General features: G+C 39.5%; 1 protein-coding gene across 4 annotated transcripts in view; it reads right to left on the bottom strand.

The window, feature by feature from the left end:
• PRKN (parkin RBR E3 ubiquitin protein ligase) overlaps positions 1-16,322 on the bottom strand; it is a 582,309-nt gene that overhangs the window by 386,360 nt on the left and 179,627 nt on the right. For all 4 annotated transcript variants that reach the window (XM_083434186.1, XM_083434187.1, XM_083434185.1 and 1 more), the window contains exon 3: positions 10,843-11,080. In XM_083434186.1, the coding sequence (XP_083290312.1) occupies positions 10,843-11,080 (238 nt within the window). The remainder of the gene's footprint in view (positions 1-10,842; positions 11,081-16,322) is intronic.

The following is a 16,322-nucleotide window of genomic DNA, read 5'->3' as shown; positions in this document are numbered from 1 at the left end:
GCCATCAATATCTCTTTCATTTATTTAGACTGACACTTTAATAGACGTCCAGCAAGACAGAAATTATTATGTCTATATCTATGTCATGGCAATTTGTCATGGTACATCTTCACAGTATGTCAATGTTGTCTTACTTTGTTGCAATGCAAAATCACAATGTTGGCTAAACAGACAGACAAATGCAATTATACTATTGAAAGCTACTACCAAATGGAGTTTTTATTTATTTATTTATTTTTAACTGTGGTATTGGGTTAGAAGGATCCACTTTTTTGCCATGACAACAAACCACCTGAGATTCCTCTTTGAAAATGGCAGTCCACAAATCTTTGTAATGGGACAACTAACTCTAATAGAAGAAACTCTGCTATCTTTAAAAAAGAAATTGACATTAGTATCATTCTGAAAGGGGGGGGGGGAAATTAACATAGAGAGAATTAAGCAAAAAAACACATTAAGAGGGAAATGCTTCTGTATTGTATTGTGAAAAACAGTCTTGGGAAAGACCCATTGGCTTCAATAAACCTATTTTTTGAAGAAATGCATCAACAGTATATATGCAGTACAACAAATCGTCACATCTACTCAGCAGCTGTTCATGCACAGCAGCTATTTCAGATGCAGGCATTAGTGTGTTATTTCATTTTGCAAGACTGTGTCACTAATTCAAAGCAGTACACATACTTTACACTGTATCTGAGAAAACCAAGAGATTTCCTTACTTCTTGGAAATGGCACCTTCCCCTTCCAACCCTTGCATTACACCGCTGAAAGAGAACAGAGGTGCACAGGGAGACTGTATTGTGCCATGAATATGCATGTGAAACCTGCCTTTGCAATGCCTCACAGGAAAAATAGGCTAGAACCATCGTTTGAAGATTAAAGACAAGGGAGACATCATTGAGTTAGTTCAAAAAAAGTTAATGTGTTCACGCTTACATTTTTAAGTTATTAAAACTGTTTTGTCACACCTTTGTGATATTCCTTGTTATCACAGCATGACATTCTTTAATATATACTATTAGAAAGGGGCAGACCTCCTTTTCAATCTGAGCAATTTGCCACAGGCAATGTGGAATCCCACCTTGCTTGCCACAAGGAATACAATCTGCTACAAGAGCTGCTTGTTCACTCACTTTTTGTGATGGCTCCACACATCACTGCCATCTAACTGTAATCTTCACAAGTTTTTCCAGCAATTGTTCTATTATTCCCTACCACAAAAAATCTAGCCTTAAAAAAAGAGAGTAAAGCAGCAGCTTAATTGTCACAAGTGTAGACAGTTCTTAGCATCTCCCCTTTTCCTCCTGATGGTTTCCATTTGATTCATTACTTCCTCGTTTCCCCAATAACTGATTGGTCCCCTAATCAGAGAGTTTCTCTTGACTGTTGGCTGCAAAGAGGGAATCCTGGTTGCAGTGTCTTAATGTTTGTGTGGTACTGGGTGTGTGTTAGAGAAATGCTGTGCTTGGTTGAAGAAAAACAGCTGCAAGAGGCAGCCTGCTTTAGAGATCTTGTTCAGTCCATTGGGGAATGGAGCATCACAGGGGCAAGTGTATTGTTGAGCATCAAAGATTTGCTCCCCTGTGAAAGTTAAGGTAGGTGGGAGGGGTAGTTCAGCACATGACAGACTCAGTTTTCTTTTTTGAATGCAGGGAAAGTCACTGCACACACACCTTTACCTTTCCACATTAGAAGGAGAAAACAAACTTCCAGAACTGGTTAACCAACCACAAAGGGTGAGAAGAAGGCAGGCAGTATGGACAAAACATAATGAAATCTGTGTAGACACTCGGTTGCAATTATGGATAGAAAAAAAAATTGGGAAACAGACCATTACTATACCATTTAGATACTGCCTGGCTCTAAATAGGTCAGGGCTTGAGTGTTGACATGGTGCTTACTAGAGTAATTGCTCTTGTAGTCAGTATTTTCTCTGACATTTCAAAATTACCTCTCCTGACAAAATTATTTCCCTTTTAATGTGTGTTTTTGCACCAAATACCTAGCTGAGTGGCTGAGTCACTGACATGACTGAGGAGAGTTGTTTATGGGTGGTACTGGTTGGCTGTATAAGCAGTGGAAGAAAATACACTGATTTCTAAACTTTTACTATGAGAAAGAAAGAAAGAAAGAAAGAAAGAAAGAAAGAAAGAAAGAAAGAAAGAAAGAAAGAAGCAAGCATCACAGTGCTGTGCCACTTACTGAGATGGGATAGGGTGAGAGTGAGGTTGGGGCAGTGCAAGTCCACCAGCAGGAGCACCAGATCAGCTCTGCCAGTCTGCTTACATGGCTCTGGCCTTGCTGCAGCCCTGCCTTGATCTTGTACCACCCCAGTAAGGGACAATGACTGGAGGGCAACAGCACAACTCCACTCTTTTGCACCAGTCTCTCCTGAATGAAAGAAAGTGGGAAATTTAGGCAAATGATAACTAACCTAATGCAAATTGACTCTCAAACTAAACATCTGTTTCTGTTTACACCTTATAATTGGTTTTCTGCTTTTTTATTTTAAAAAAATCTATATAAATTCATGATCTCCAATGTAGATTAGCTCAAAGGTGTTCTCAGATTAATTAATTTTATTTCTTTATTTTAGAGCAATATCGACAATGATTTTATGCAAATATTTTTTCTCCCACGAGTACAAATTCATGGCTTTCCCTTAAACAGGGAGGTAGCTTATTCACAAGCCACAGTAGTTACAATCCACCACCAACCAACAACTGTGTTCTAAACTCTGGCTTTCTTTGGCTTAGATGCTCTGATGCCACACAGCTTTTCAGCCATCTTGAGCCAACCCCCTGAGTGATCAGGGGAGCAGGAGAAACTTTGGCTGTGCATTCTAAGGTCAGCGAGCAACCTTTATTAAATCATATCATATATGTTTTTGCTATAGACCCTGAGTTTCTATGAAAATTTATGGGTGGAAACTGGTTAAGCAATTTTGAGATCTTGCAATAAACAGTTATCAGCATCAACTGTGGTCTCTGTAGATAATGTATACAATAGTTTTCTCCCACCTCCTTTGAGACTTAACTATTTTTTTAGGGTATTAATTAGATACACTGTGGGCTCCCAGGGCCCATAATTTCAAGTGGCAGAAAATAAGAACAAACAAAAGAGTTATACAGAACCGTTGTCACTAATCTGACTTTATTTCCCTCACCATGATTACATTTATCATTTGGTACAATTTCTACTATGGTCTGCTCACACAACTAACTGAAGTTGTGCAGGGAAATTAAAAACAGCAAACCCCTATGAACCTCACTCTCAGATATGAATGAAAATATAGCTGTGCCTTTCTTCCATAAACTCTCTCACTGCAAACATTCTTATGGAAGAAACAAGAAATTCCAGTGAAAACAAAACATTGCTTAAAATGACCAGAGATGTTTGGTGAGTTGCCATGATGCAATGAATTCCCCAAAGCATCTCAGGTTCCACTCAAAAGAATGCTACTCACCTTGGCAAATATGAAAGAAGTGAAGCAAGTAGGGAAATGGCACCATACTCATTAGAACTAAAAGCATATGATATGAATGAGGTTCCCAGCATTGGCAAAGACTGCAATAAATTACCAAGTATGCATTCTGTTTGCTGAAATGGGCTCAATTTATCATTTTACTGAAAAGGTTCCATTATGTTAATGTCTTAGAAAAGCACTTTCTGCTGTTTTTAGAAGGTCAAGGGGGAGATACAAATTTTTATATTTAGAATTATGTCAGTGAGGAAGACTGACGTACTAATCATCACTAAGGCCAGCAGGAGATACTGTGTATGTAGCCAACTTTCAAACCTTTTTTTTTTTTTGGGGGGGGGGGGGGACATTGTTTTTGCTATCCTAGCTACAGAAAAGTACAGTGGTACCTTAGGTTAAGTACTTAAATCATTCCGGAGGTCCGTACTTAACCTGAAACTGTTCTTAACCTGAAGCACCACTTTAGTTAATGGGGCCTCCTGCTGCCGCTGCACCGCTGGAGTACAATTTCTGTTCTCATCCTGAAGCAAAGTTCTCAACCCGAGGTACTATTTCTGGGCTAGCAGAGTCTGTAACCTGAAGCGTATGTAACCCGAGGTACCACTGTAATGTTTGTTTTAGTTTGTATGTTTAGCATTCGACAGGGGATTTGGTAAGTGCACCCATAGTCAGTTGTTCCTTGATGATAATAGAAGTAATGACTTAATTAAAAGTGAATGTTATTTAGAAAGCCTTGCTTCAAACAACACCAAATTAAAGAGTGTGATATGTCCTTGTGGCACATTGCCCAGATATACACACAAAAGGTAATCAAATACATTTCCTTGCAATGCAAACAGACTACTTAAGAGGGTCAGAAGGAAACATTCCATCTAAAGATAGCACTATGTAGTGCATTTAAACAAATGTGATTTTCCCTGAAATATATAATCTTGTACATTGTTACCACGGCAAGAGGAAATAACTTGAGTTTGTGCAATGGGTTTTTTAATCCAATATGATCTGCTTGTGGAATGCTTTCCCCGGGGAGGTTTGGCTGGTGCCTTCATTATATACTTTTAGGCACCAGACGAAAATGTTCCTCTTTAACCAGGCCTTTGGCTGATTGACATCTGATGCCCTTTTTAGGGTGGTATACAAATTTAATAATATGACAGTTCCTGGTCTTTGAAGCAACTGTCCTATTAAAGTAGATAACACTCTCTGAGTTTATGCTCATGATGGATGCTTTACTCAACCCAAAGAAGGAACTGGATTAACATCAGGAACACTCTGAGTCAAGTGTCATGCAAGGTGCCATAAATACGTGTTGCAGTAGTAATAATGAAAAATGACAACACTAATAGTCATTTGTATTGCTCTATTAATGTACCTCGCAGAAGAGTAATAAAAGAAGAGTTTAGAATCCAAATTCCGACAGAGAAGGAAAAGAGGAGTGACAGGTACCGTATTTTTCGCTCTATAAGACGCACCGGACCACAAGACTCACCTAGTTTTTGGAGGAGGAAAACAAGAAAAAAATTATTCTGAATCTCAGAAGCCAAAACAACAAGAGGGATCGCTGCGCAGCGAAAGCAGCAATCCCTCTTGCTGTTCTGGCTTCTCGGATAGCTGCACAGCCTGCATTCGCTCCATAAGACGCACACACATTTCCCCTTACTTTTTAGGAGGGGAAAAGTGAGTCTTATAGAGCAAAAAATACGGTAACTTGTGCGCTTATGGCAGTAATGTGCTCCCCACATTTTGCCACTGCTGTGGGGATGAGCATTGCAGGATTGTGACTTGTCATAGCACATGATATTTTTGTGAGTGTGGAACCACAATTTTAATTCAAATCCCACTTGACTACAGAAGAGCAATACTTCAGCAGTGCTAAAGGCCACCAAGCACCAGTAACAACTGAAGGGCTTTTAAAGTTTAATGGGCTATGACAAGGAAAGAAAAATGTCTATCACAGTGGCAATACCCTCACCACAAAGAATATTCTGCCTGAGTGTTTACTTTCTCACCTCTGCCCTGACCAGTTTTTTCTTCTTAGTCCCCTTCAGTTCCTCTGTTAGGATAAGAGAGAGATCTCTATTCCTTCTCTGCAGAGAAACATGGCTCCCCAAGGGCTACGCATAGGTATCATAGGAATCTATTGTGTACTGGATTAATTAATCTCTTTACTGTATTTGGAGAGCAATAGGTCCCCTACCAAAGGGACGCGGGTGGCGCTGTGGGTTAAAGCCTCAGTGCCTAGGGCTTGCCGATCGAAAGGTCGGCGGTTCGAATCCCCGCGGCGGGGTGCGCTCCCGCTGTTCGGTCCCAGCGCCTGCCAACCTAGCAGTTCAAAAGCACGTCAAAGTGCAAGTAGATAAATAGGTACCGCTTACTAGTGGGAAGGTAAACGGCGTTTCCGTGTGTGGCTCTGGCTCGCCAGAGCAGCGATGTCACGCTGGCCACGTGACCCGGAAGTGTCTTCGGACAGCGTTGGCCCTTGGCCTCTTTGAGTGAGATGGGCGCACAACCCTAGAGTCTGTCAAGACTGGCCTGTACGGGCAGGGGTACCTTTACCTTTTTTAGGTCCCCTACCAAGTGAGTACTTAATATTTCCAAACCTGTATTACATTACTACAAACAAATGTATACTATATTCATAAAATAGATACCTATATTTATCTATTTTTGCAGAAAAAAACCCAAGATTGACCTATGATAAATGCTTCGTTGTGGCTCCTCCTTATGCCATAAAACATGATAAAGCTTTGAAAAGATAAACTAATTAATGTATGCAAATTGAAGAAGATATCGCTTCTGCCATACATTTATTGATTCACACTCATCAACATGGACTAAAAGTAGATTTATCTGCAAAATGCATTATAACATTAAGCCATCCAAGACTGGTACTGTGCTAATAGGGACATTATTTCTTTGTGCAACGTGTGTGTGGTTGCAAAACAAACAAATAAAGACCTGTGTTGAACATAAAGGCTTGGTTTTTGTATATAAAATGGTAAATTCTTAGACATTCAGGGTTTGTTTTTGTTTTTGATGGAGGAGGCTGAAAATGGGTCATAAGCAGTAATAACTTTGCCGTTGTACTTGTCTTAGATTTAGCTGGTTCACTTGTTGAGTGTTTATGCAGGTTCATGTTCCACAATATCAATATAGATGTGCATGCTATGTTGGAGACCATTTTGGATGGATCAATGCTCACATTAGATGGTGTTCTCAAGTAGATGATGAAAGAAATAAAAAAGCAGTTTATTTTAGGACTAAGAGTTCTCAGCCTAATCCTTTATTAAAATAGGGAAGAGGGCAGGCACATCATACTGTTACTTGACCTGAAACTAATTTGACAGTATAAGTTTTAGAAATGTGACAAGCAACTCAGAAACTTGGGTTTCTCATTTGCCTCAGGCAAAAGTGGAACACAGAACACTTTTTAAAATGCTCTCTAATAATCCACAACTAAACAACATAAAGATCTAGTCTTAGCCCTTTTAAAGAGCCTTCATTCTTACCATTTCAGGAAGGGGCTACAGAAAAATTGTTTATTTCACTCCTGGATTAGAGTCTTGACCTTGCTTTATTTGCGCTTTCTCCTTATCCAACCAAGGGAGACTCACACCTCTTAAGCTTCCCCATTTTTTGGCTTTCTGGGACTCTTGGATTCCCTCTGTGCTCAGACAGCTAGCTGTCTCCATTTGCTCCTGCCCTTTGTGAAGCAAACAGAACAAATAGAAAAATACTTCCATCCTCCCATACACTTTACCTGGCCCTTACCCTCCTTTCTGTTCTGGATGCAGCAATTGGTTGGTCAAGGAAGGAAGGAGAACCATCTTCTTTTTCATCTAACCACCCTATGCCCATTACACTACTCTAAGTATCATGGTTTCCAGAGAAAGACACCTTCTGCCCTATCAGATAACATTGGACTACAACTCCATGAACGTTGCCCATGCTGGCTGGAGTTGATGGAACTAGTGCCCAACTGCATCTGCAAGGCCAAGGATTCCCTGTCCCTCATGTATACCGATAAAGTAACATCAAATCGAATATATTTGGTGGTTCTTTGCCTATTAGACAAAGTATTAAATCTGCCAATTACTCTGCAGTCATACATTACAAAAGCAAGAAGTAACAATGCCAAAAGAACAAATATATAAGTATCCAGCAATCATTCAAAATAATCAAAATCAGAGTGCATAGCTTTCTCCACCCTTACATATAGATACTGTGGAAATGAGAGTGTCCCTCCTTTCTCCCTACAATTAAACAACACTAGATGTTATCTGTTCTGGAGGTAAATCAATCAAATGTCCTATCCCTGTCAGTTTTGCATCTTCCTCCATAAACTACCTCAAAGAACACGGAAACCATGTGTCACAATTATCACTAGTACAGATGGCTGTGCTTACATCATCATCAACACCCTAAATTAAAACCATGTTTTTTGCCTCCCTTTAGTCATAGCGAAACTTGGAATATCCTGAGGAAAAGAAAACATCCCACCAGAGACTCCTTGTCATTAACTACCAGTCAAGCAGAAATGTCACTCAGCTAGGCTGTCTTATTCATGACAAGTAAGATATAGTTGAGCTGAATCATAAAATGAAGTAGTTGGAAAGACAGGGGCCATCTGCATCTGCTGTGCTGTCAGCCTGCCATCAGGACTCTTTGCTAAGTTTTGGTTTGTCAAAGTGGGATTCGTTATGGCTGGGGGAGTTATGAGTAGCAGACAGCAGAACCAAATACTAATGCACTGTGGGAAACCTAAGCAGATGTGATAGCTATTCCAACACAAGCATCAGCCTGCAAATAATAACAAAAAAACAAATACTGAATACAGGTGTACACACACCTGAAGAAAGAAACAATATAAAATGTGGACTACATCCACCTGAGCTGATCAGATTGAAATGACAAGGCACCCCTCTTGCCACATTATTCATTCAGAATGTGATGTGTGGAGCATTGTGAGGCACTAATTCGGTCCTAAACTGTACTCATTCATCATTAGTTGGCAGCATGAGGTTGATCAAGTCAATTGTAGAAGTTGGGAACCCTCTTGCGATTTGCAGTTCTTTTCTACAGTTCTACAGTTTCTTTCCTACAGTTCTTTTAAAATCACATAAAACTAGTTAGTTACTTAGAATAATCAGTGTTAGTTTGTTAAAAAAGCAAATAAGTGAGGGGAGATATGATAGAAATGGATAAAATGATGCATGATGTTGTGAAGTTTCTACCCTCTCTTACACAATGCTAGAACTTGAGGCCATCTACTGAAGCTGAATAGTGGAAAATTCAGATCTGACAAAAGAAAGTACTATGAAATTTGCTCCCACAAGATTTGGCGATGGCCACCAACTTTAAAAAGGGGATTAGACAAAGTCATGGAAAATAAGATTCTCAATGGCTACTAGCCACAATGGCTATGTTCTAGCTCTACCCTCGGGAGAAAGGATGCCGCCAAAACCAGTTACTGAGAATCCCAAGGGAGGGGAGCACTGTTCCACTCAGGTCCAGCTTGGCACTTCCTAAAGGCATCTGATTGGCCACTGTAAGAATAGGATGGAAGACTAGATGGGTCTTTCGCCTGATCCAGTGGGGCTTTTCTTATGTTCTTATATGTGTATTTGCAAAATCAATGGATCCTACAGAATTCACTACCAAGTTCAGTACAGAACCACTGCTTCAGGACAGGGGAAGGAATCCTGTAAATGCAGTCCACATTCATAGTTCAGATGAGGGAAATGATAATACCATATGATGACATACTGCCATTTATTTCTAAACATTAGGTGGTGATATTTGGGGAAGAGTAAGCACTGAACTTCATGTTCAAAACTTACCATATTTTTTCGTGTATAACACGTCTCCATGTATAACATAGCCCCTATTTTTGGGGACTCCAATAAAGAAATCCCCCGTATGCACTATCTGTGTATAAGACGACCTCCATTTTTAAACTTAAAAAATTGCAGGAAAATATAGTCTTATACACGGAAAAATATGGTATATAGTCCTTCCTGGATCTACCACTTAATGGTGATGGTAGGTAATAGTTTAAAGAGCCTTGCCCACAGAAAATGAGCTTATCAAAGTGAAAGCTATGCTACAGCCCTTTTCTCAGATATGCTAGCTTTCTACCTAGAGGGGGTTGTATCCAACTAAGTCATACTCAGAGTGGACCCATTGAAATCATGAAACCATTGAAGTTATGACTACCTTAAGTCAACTGATTTCAGTGAGTCTGCTCTGAGTATGACATAAATTGGATACAATCCATGGAGCAGGTGTTGAGGGTTTTCTTTTTCTTTTTTGTAGAAGAGTGTTCAAACCCTCAAGTCTCCCCCAGCCATGTAGTCTGAGAGTCTTCCTCAGGTATTGTCCCAGAAGGGATGTGCCACTAGATATTCAAAACACGTATAGAACCATAGAATCATATAGTTGTAGAGTTGGAAGGGACCCGGGGCTCATCTAGTCCAACCCCCTGCAATGCAGGAAACTCAACTAGATCATACATGAGACACGGCCATCCAACCTCTGCTTAAAAACCTCCATCACCTCTCGTGGCAGTTGGTTCCACTGTTGAACAACTCCTTCACAGCACTGCTTGAATGGAACCTAATTCTCCACATCACAACTCTTAAATCTCCTTTCCAAATTATTCCAAAAGAGTTGAAAAACCAGGATATGGCATCAGATTACCAGTTCCCTGACAGCCAGAGAAGGAAAGCTTCAACCAACATACTACTATGACTGTGGTCCTCAGCCTGTTCCACTGCTGGCCACAAAGCCCTTAAACTCTAATGATCCTTAAACTCTACATCATGCAGAATGCTACAAAAGGATGAAGAGAGCTGTGCTTCTTCTCCTTAAATAAACATCCCTCTTTAGCAAGAAGATCATCCCTCCATGCCTCTAGATCCCTGGCAAGTGTTGAATGACATTGTGCCTGGGAGCTGAATGACCACCTCTCTGGGAGGTAAGAAACTTATTAACATTTAAATAGAGATTCCCAGGAGGGCTGGCAGACTAAACAGAATACACAATGTGCTTCTTGTCTATGACAGCGAGGATTAAACAAAGAAACATGCACACCAGCATGACTGGCTGCTGATTCCCAAATGGATTTGGGGAACTATAAAATGGCAGCAGCCTTGTCAAGCAAACTCAGGATAATCACAGCATGCATCCCTTGAATATAAGCAACAGGGCTCAAAGAACACCAGAAACAGTGCCCCAGCCTCCGGGGGTTTTATATACGGTTCACCAAAAAGACAGGGAAAAGTTGTGATTTCCCTACTGCACAATCAGCTTTAAAAGAAACCCCCTGTATTTTGGATTGTGTGGGTTCAGCAACTTACCAGAATTGCCAGATAGAGGGGAGATGCCGTCATCCACAGTGTCTAAAATCACAGCAAGGCCAGCTGAGTGAGAAGGCAGCAGGTTGGTATTGAGATCCACCCGAGTGAGGCTTTCAGCTTCTCTTCCATTGCTTGTTAGAATGCCAGAGACATTTTTGCTTTCTGTCTCAACCTCTTCATCCTTTTTCTGTGGATTCTGAACAATATGAACGATACTCTGCTGGGGCAGGTCACAGCTCTGAAAAACAAGAATAAAGTCTCCATCAATATTCAAGTCTGAAATAAAAGAAGCATTTCCCATCTCCAGTTTGGTGGGGGTTTTTATACAGAGCGATTCCCTTATCTATTTCATGTAGAATTTCAATGAATAATAATGGGGCTGAAGAAAAAGTGACAAAAAGCAAACTGCTAAAATTAGGATTGCTTATGTTCACTACAGGGTCACAATGCTTAGACGGTTCTAAACATTTAACAAGAAAACAGTGGAACAGTCAGTAGCAGCTCTGAACAATATTTTGTGAAAAGATATATGCTCTCTGAAATCTTATAAAGATTGCAAAGAGATTTATAAACCCACATTTACTTATTCAAAACAATTATAATTGGTCTTTCCAAAAATTCAAGGTGACTAACAACAAAGTGGGTGGGATAAATACCACACACACACACACACACACACACACACACACCGTTGTTGTTGTTGTTGTTGTTAATTTTATTTATAGACTGTCCTTTGTCCTCAGGGCAGCAGGGGTGCCAACTTCAATAAAATAGGTAAGTCCCCATCCCACATAACTAATCACAAGATGTGGCACGCACACACCATTTGAATCGCAATGCTCATCAACTTTGGGGCCCTTCAGCCCCATCAATTTTTTTTTTGGGGGGGGGGGAGTTCATCCTTTAGGAGCTGGCTCCTATGCAGAGCAGTGTACACTACATAAACAATAATACACAATGTATATTAAATTAAAAAAAAATGCAATTGACAATATGGAAGCATACAAATTGGAACAAATAACCCAGCATAGTCTCAAATGCCTACGGAAGAGCTTTCCAAACTGTGTTGTGACACGTTAGTATGTTGGCTGCAGTGTGTAGAGGTGTCTCGTGAATGCTCCCCATGCTCTTCCCAAGGCTGGAAAAGGGTTAGTTTAACTTTTGGTTTGCTAGTAAAACTTATTTACTGTGTTGCGAAATGATGCATGTCTAAAACGTGTGTTACCAACATGAAAAGTTTGGAAAGATCTGGCCTAGGGAATGCATGTCTTAAATATATTTGGGGGTGTTGCAAATCCAGCTCTGTTACTGGAGGTTCAGGAAGTGTCAGTGGCTAGAAGTGCCTTTGACCAACTTCCATGGCTACGGCCATTTGTTGACCAGGAAAGCCTTGTCAACAATTTTGCCGCAGCGTTCTGTACTAACTGCTGCAAAGGAAACACCACATTGCAGTAACCCAGTATTGAAGTAACCAGCGCATGAACTAATGTGACAAGGCTGACCACCTCTCTGGGAGTTAAGAAACTTATTAACATTTAAATAGAGATTCCCATAAAATATATAATGAAAACTTTGAATCAAGGATGTGTAACACACCTTGAGAGGCAGGGAGTTGTCCAAGTGAGGTGCCACCAATGGGAAGGATGTCTTCCAGGCCACTGCATAATAGGTAATATCTATCAACCAGAACCATTAGAAGAGCATCACCTGCAGATCTTAAAAACCGGGTTAGCAGATTCTGAAAGATGTTCTCTTTCAAATATTTGGGCACCAGGTCATTTGCAGGGACGGAGTAGGAATATTTGTACTTTAATGTGTTCTGCACTATTGCTTTCCTCCATCCACCCCCACATCTGGCATTTGTTTATAATCGGCCAGGGGGCGGGAGGACAACCACCACCCTTGGATCATTTTTAGAAAGGCAATATTTGTGTTGATTTCTTACATAAAATTCTAAAATGTGAAAAAATGCATTTGATTCCTGAAATTGAATTTAAGAACCTTTTCCCCAAGGAAGTAATAATCCAGTCAACAGAGACTTGTCAGAGCAATGGCTTTACTGGCTTATTAATCAAAGAGTGCTAATACTAAGCTTTAACTTTCAACTCCATGTTAACATTAAATAGCCTTTTTTTACATTATAGTTAAATAGTTTAATATAAGTACATTCATTAACACAAATTCACTCCATGAGTGCATATTAATGATTATGCTGAAACTACAGTGGTACCTCCAGTTGCGCACAGGATCCGTTCTGGAGCTCTGGTCGGATCCCGAGGAATTTGCAACCAGAGATGCCTCTTCTGTGCATGCGCGCGTGGCAAAACCCAGAAAAATACTTCCGGGTTTGCTGCGTTCTCATCCTGAAGGATACGCAACCAGTGGCGTGCGTATCTAGAGGTACCACTGTACTCTTAAATCAATGGTACTGGGCACAATCCCCCAGGAATATCTTTCCTAAACCCCATTCATTTCAAGGGGGCTTACACAAAAGTTTATGGTGGACAGGATGCATCAGAAGCACATCAATGCTAATCTAGTGGCATTCCAATTCTGGATGCACCCTCCTGCCAGGTGCAATTAGCAACAGCACCAACAGAGTTTCAACACTAGTTGAAAAAGTTGCTATTCACTAAAACATGTTGTTAAAGTTGTGCCCACACTTGGCTGATGTAGCTATGATGTTACCATATTGTTTGATTTTATGGCCAGTTGTATTAAAATTAATTATGGGTTTACTGCATTTTAATGCTATTCCTCCCTCTGGGATTATGTGGCGGATTATTAATAATTTAAGTAAAACAAAGAAATAAATATCTATTTTAGGAGAAGGGGGGCTATGGCATTCCAGCTGTTATTGGATTCCAACTCCCATAAACTCCAACAAGCATGGCCAATGATCAGAGATTTGCAATCCAACAACATCTGAAGGTCCACCAGACCTAATATAGCAGAAAATTTGTGCTAGACACTAACTTTCTTTAAGAGGAATAAATGACATATTAATGACAACGACTACATTGTTGAGACTGTAACACTAGAGAAAGCTGTGATACACAAAATGGGTTTTATGTAAAACTGAAGACATCACAAATGTTTTAATGGAAAATCCATTTTGGGGGACAGAATACAGAGACACTAAAGGTGACTGAGACAAAAATGAAGTCATTGCATGAGAGAAAAATTAAGTACACAATATCTGATTATTATTGCCCCCAGCACTTAAAGCATGGAGCCCTTGCCATCTCTCAAAAGCTGTGTGCACAGAGAGAAAATCATTTGGAAAAAGCAAGTAATTACATCAGTTCTGTGGTCTAATGACACATAAGATATTTAAAAACCTGAATGGGGGGGGGGGGGTTACACCCTGCCCTGCCCCTCATTTGGGAAAAGAAAGGTGGGATGTTATTTAGTTTAAGATACGTTTTTACATATATTAGAAGTATCCTGTTATTAGATAGCCAATTGCTTGAGAAAGCCTAGGGTGGGGAAAACAGTAATCCAATATAATGAAGAAAATGAAACACTATATCTCATATCAGAATCCATTAGGACACAACCCTTGCCCCTGTGCAAAAGTCCAAATTAAGTCAATGTCTCTCTATGGGTTCACTGGGTTGTTTTCCCAATGTTTAATGGAAAACTTTGGCCCAATTACACACATTATAGATAGGCTCTTTCAGAATTAGAGCTCTAACACTCACATCCAGGTTATTTTCATGATGCTACCACAGCATCTCTCGGTGGTCTGAATTCACTTTCCACAGATGATTACATATTTTTTTTTGTCTCAATAGAAACTACACTAAATTACTTTATTTGTACAGTATACAATTCAACACATACCCAGGGACCAAAGTGACAATGCTCAATTTATTGTTAAATAAATTCCCAAAGTGGGACGTTGTGTAGTAAAGAGAAGTAATTGTGGCTTGGCTTAGTATTTTTAACAAAATAAAACAATAACATAAAGTTGCAAGAAAAGTTGTAAGATCCTGTTCTCATCCCGAGGTGCCACTGTATGCGATTTCTCATTGGATATTCTTTCCCAATTCTGTAACTCTATTTATTTTAAATATTGGCTAGAAAATGAAAAAATGCAAGTTTTTATATGTGTGCAATATCTCTGAGTGGGAATTATTCATTGCTTTTTCAAACTACAATTTTATAGATTTCTTTCTGAGGAACTCTAATAGCAATTCATAGCAAATTAAAGGATGCAAGCTTTAAAAATAGGCAATCATGAAGTTCTCAATAACAATGAGGTACTACATGCAAATGAATTCCTCAGATTCAAGAACTTTTCAAATCTTCCTAAAGGCAAGTGATTTTTGCTATTCCAGAAAATCAAAAGGCTAAAATAGCTAATGGATATTTGGCAAAATTAATAATGGCGTATTCAAGGCATCTTTGAAATGATGATAATATTTCCAGATTTTCAGCTTAACCAAACACCAGCTGGGATGCATCTTTACTCCTCGCACCAGAATTCATTGCATTAAATCTGTGGGGTACATCAGGTGCATATTTGTATCCACACTGCAGTGCTTTAAATGCCTGTATTGAGATGTGCATCCTTATCCTTATCCTTGACTGGCTTCAGCTAGAAGTCGGGTATTTAGTGTGGCTGATTCTATACTGTGGAATACTCTTCCATTCAACATTTGATCATCATCATTATCGTCACTTTATTTGTATCCTGCCTTTCCACAGTTAAAAGCATTGCTCAAGACAGCTTACAACATGACATGATTTACATAATTACAAAATTAGCATCCTTGCTAACTCACACATCTTTTGAAGACCTTTTTATGCTGGTAGGCCTATTCAGTTGTTTAATTTTTTTCATGGCCAACCAGTTTTTTTTTAGATTATGTTGTATTGCTTTTATGCGTATCATGTTTTATTGCGCCTGTAGATGCTGTTGTACATTGCTTCAATTTTTTGTATTAGTTTATATTTTTATTTTAAAAAAATAAAAAATATTGAGAAGATATTGAAAATAAACCTCTTTTTGAAGAATTGTCAAAACCACCAGCATTAACCATCTACAAATATTTTTATCACACAGTGGCTCCTCCTTGCACCAGCACCTTGTGAAAATGGATGGAATGCCAGTGTGGGAGGAGCCACAGCATATTGCCATTTCATAGAGCAACAAATAAATGTATTTTAATGGCTCCCACAGCACAAAGCTCAAATGAGGGAAAGGTCCTTATGCTGCGGTTTATATACCTCCCACTGTATTCTGTTATCTCCTGATGAAACTAATGGAACTGAGCACTGAATTCTGAGATTTGGTTGTACCATGCATAAAGGAAAGTGTTGTTGATGGCATCAGATCAGAGAGGGCCTCAACCTACCTTTGGCCACTACTCCAAACACAATCAATACTATTATCATTCCACTCAATATAATGGGACACACAATATGGCAACCATAAAGAGAAAGTATATTCTCACATAGTCTGTGATAACATT

This window comes from Podarcis tiliguerta (genome assembly GCF_965153285.1).
Source record: "Podarcis tiliguerta genome assembly, chromosome: 3".
Classification (NCBI taxonomy): domain Eukaryota; kingdom Metazoa; phylum Chordata; class Lepidosauria; order Squamata; family Lacertidae; genus Podarcis; species Podarcis tiliguerta.
This window is presented reverse-complemented; position numbering and strand designations above follow the sequence as displayed.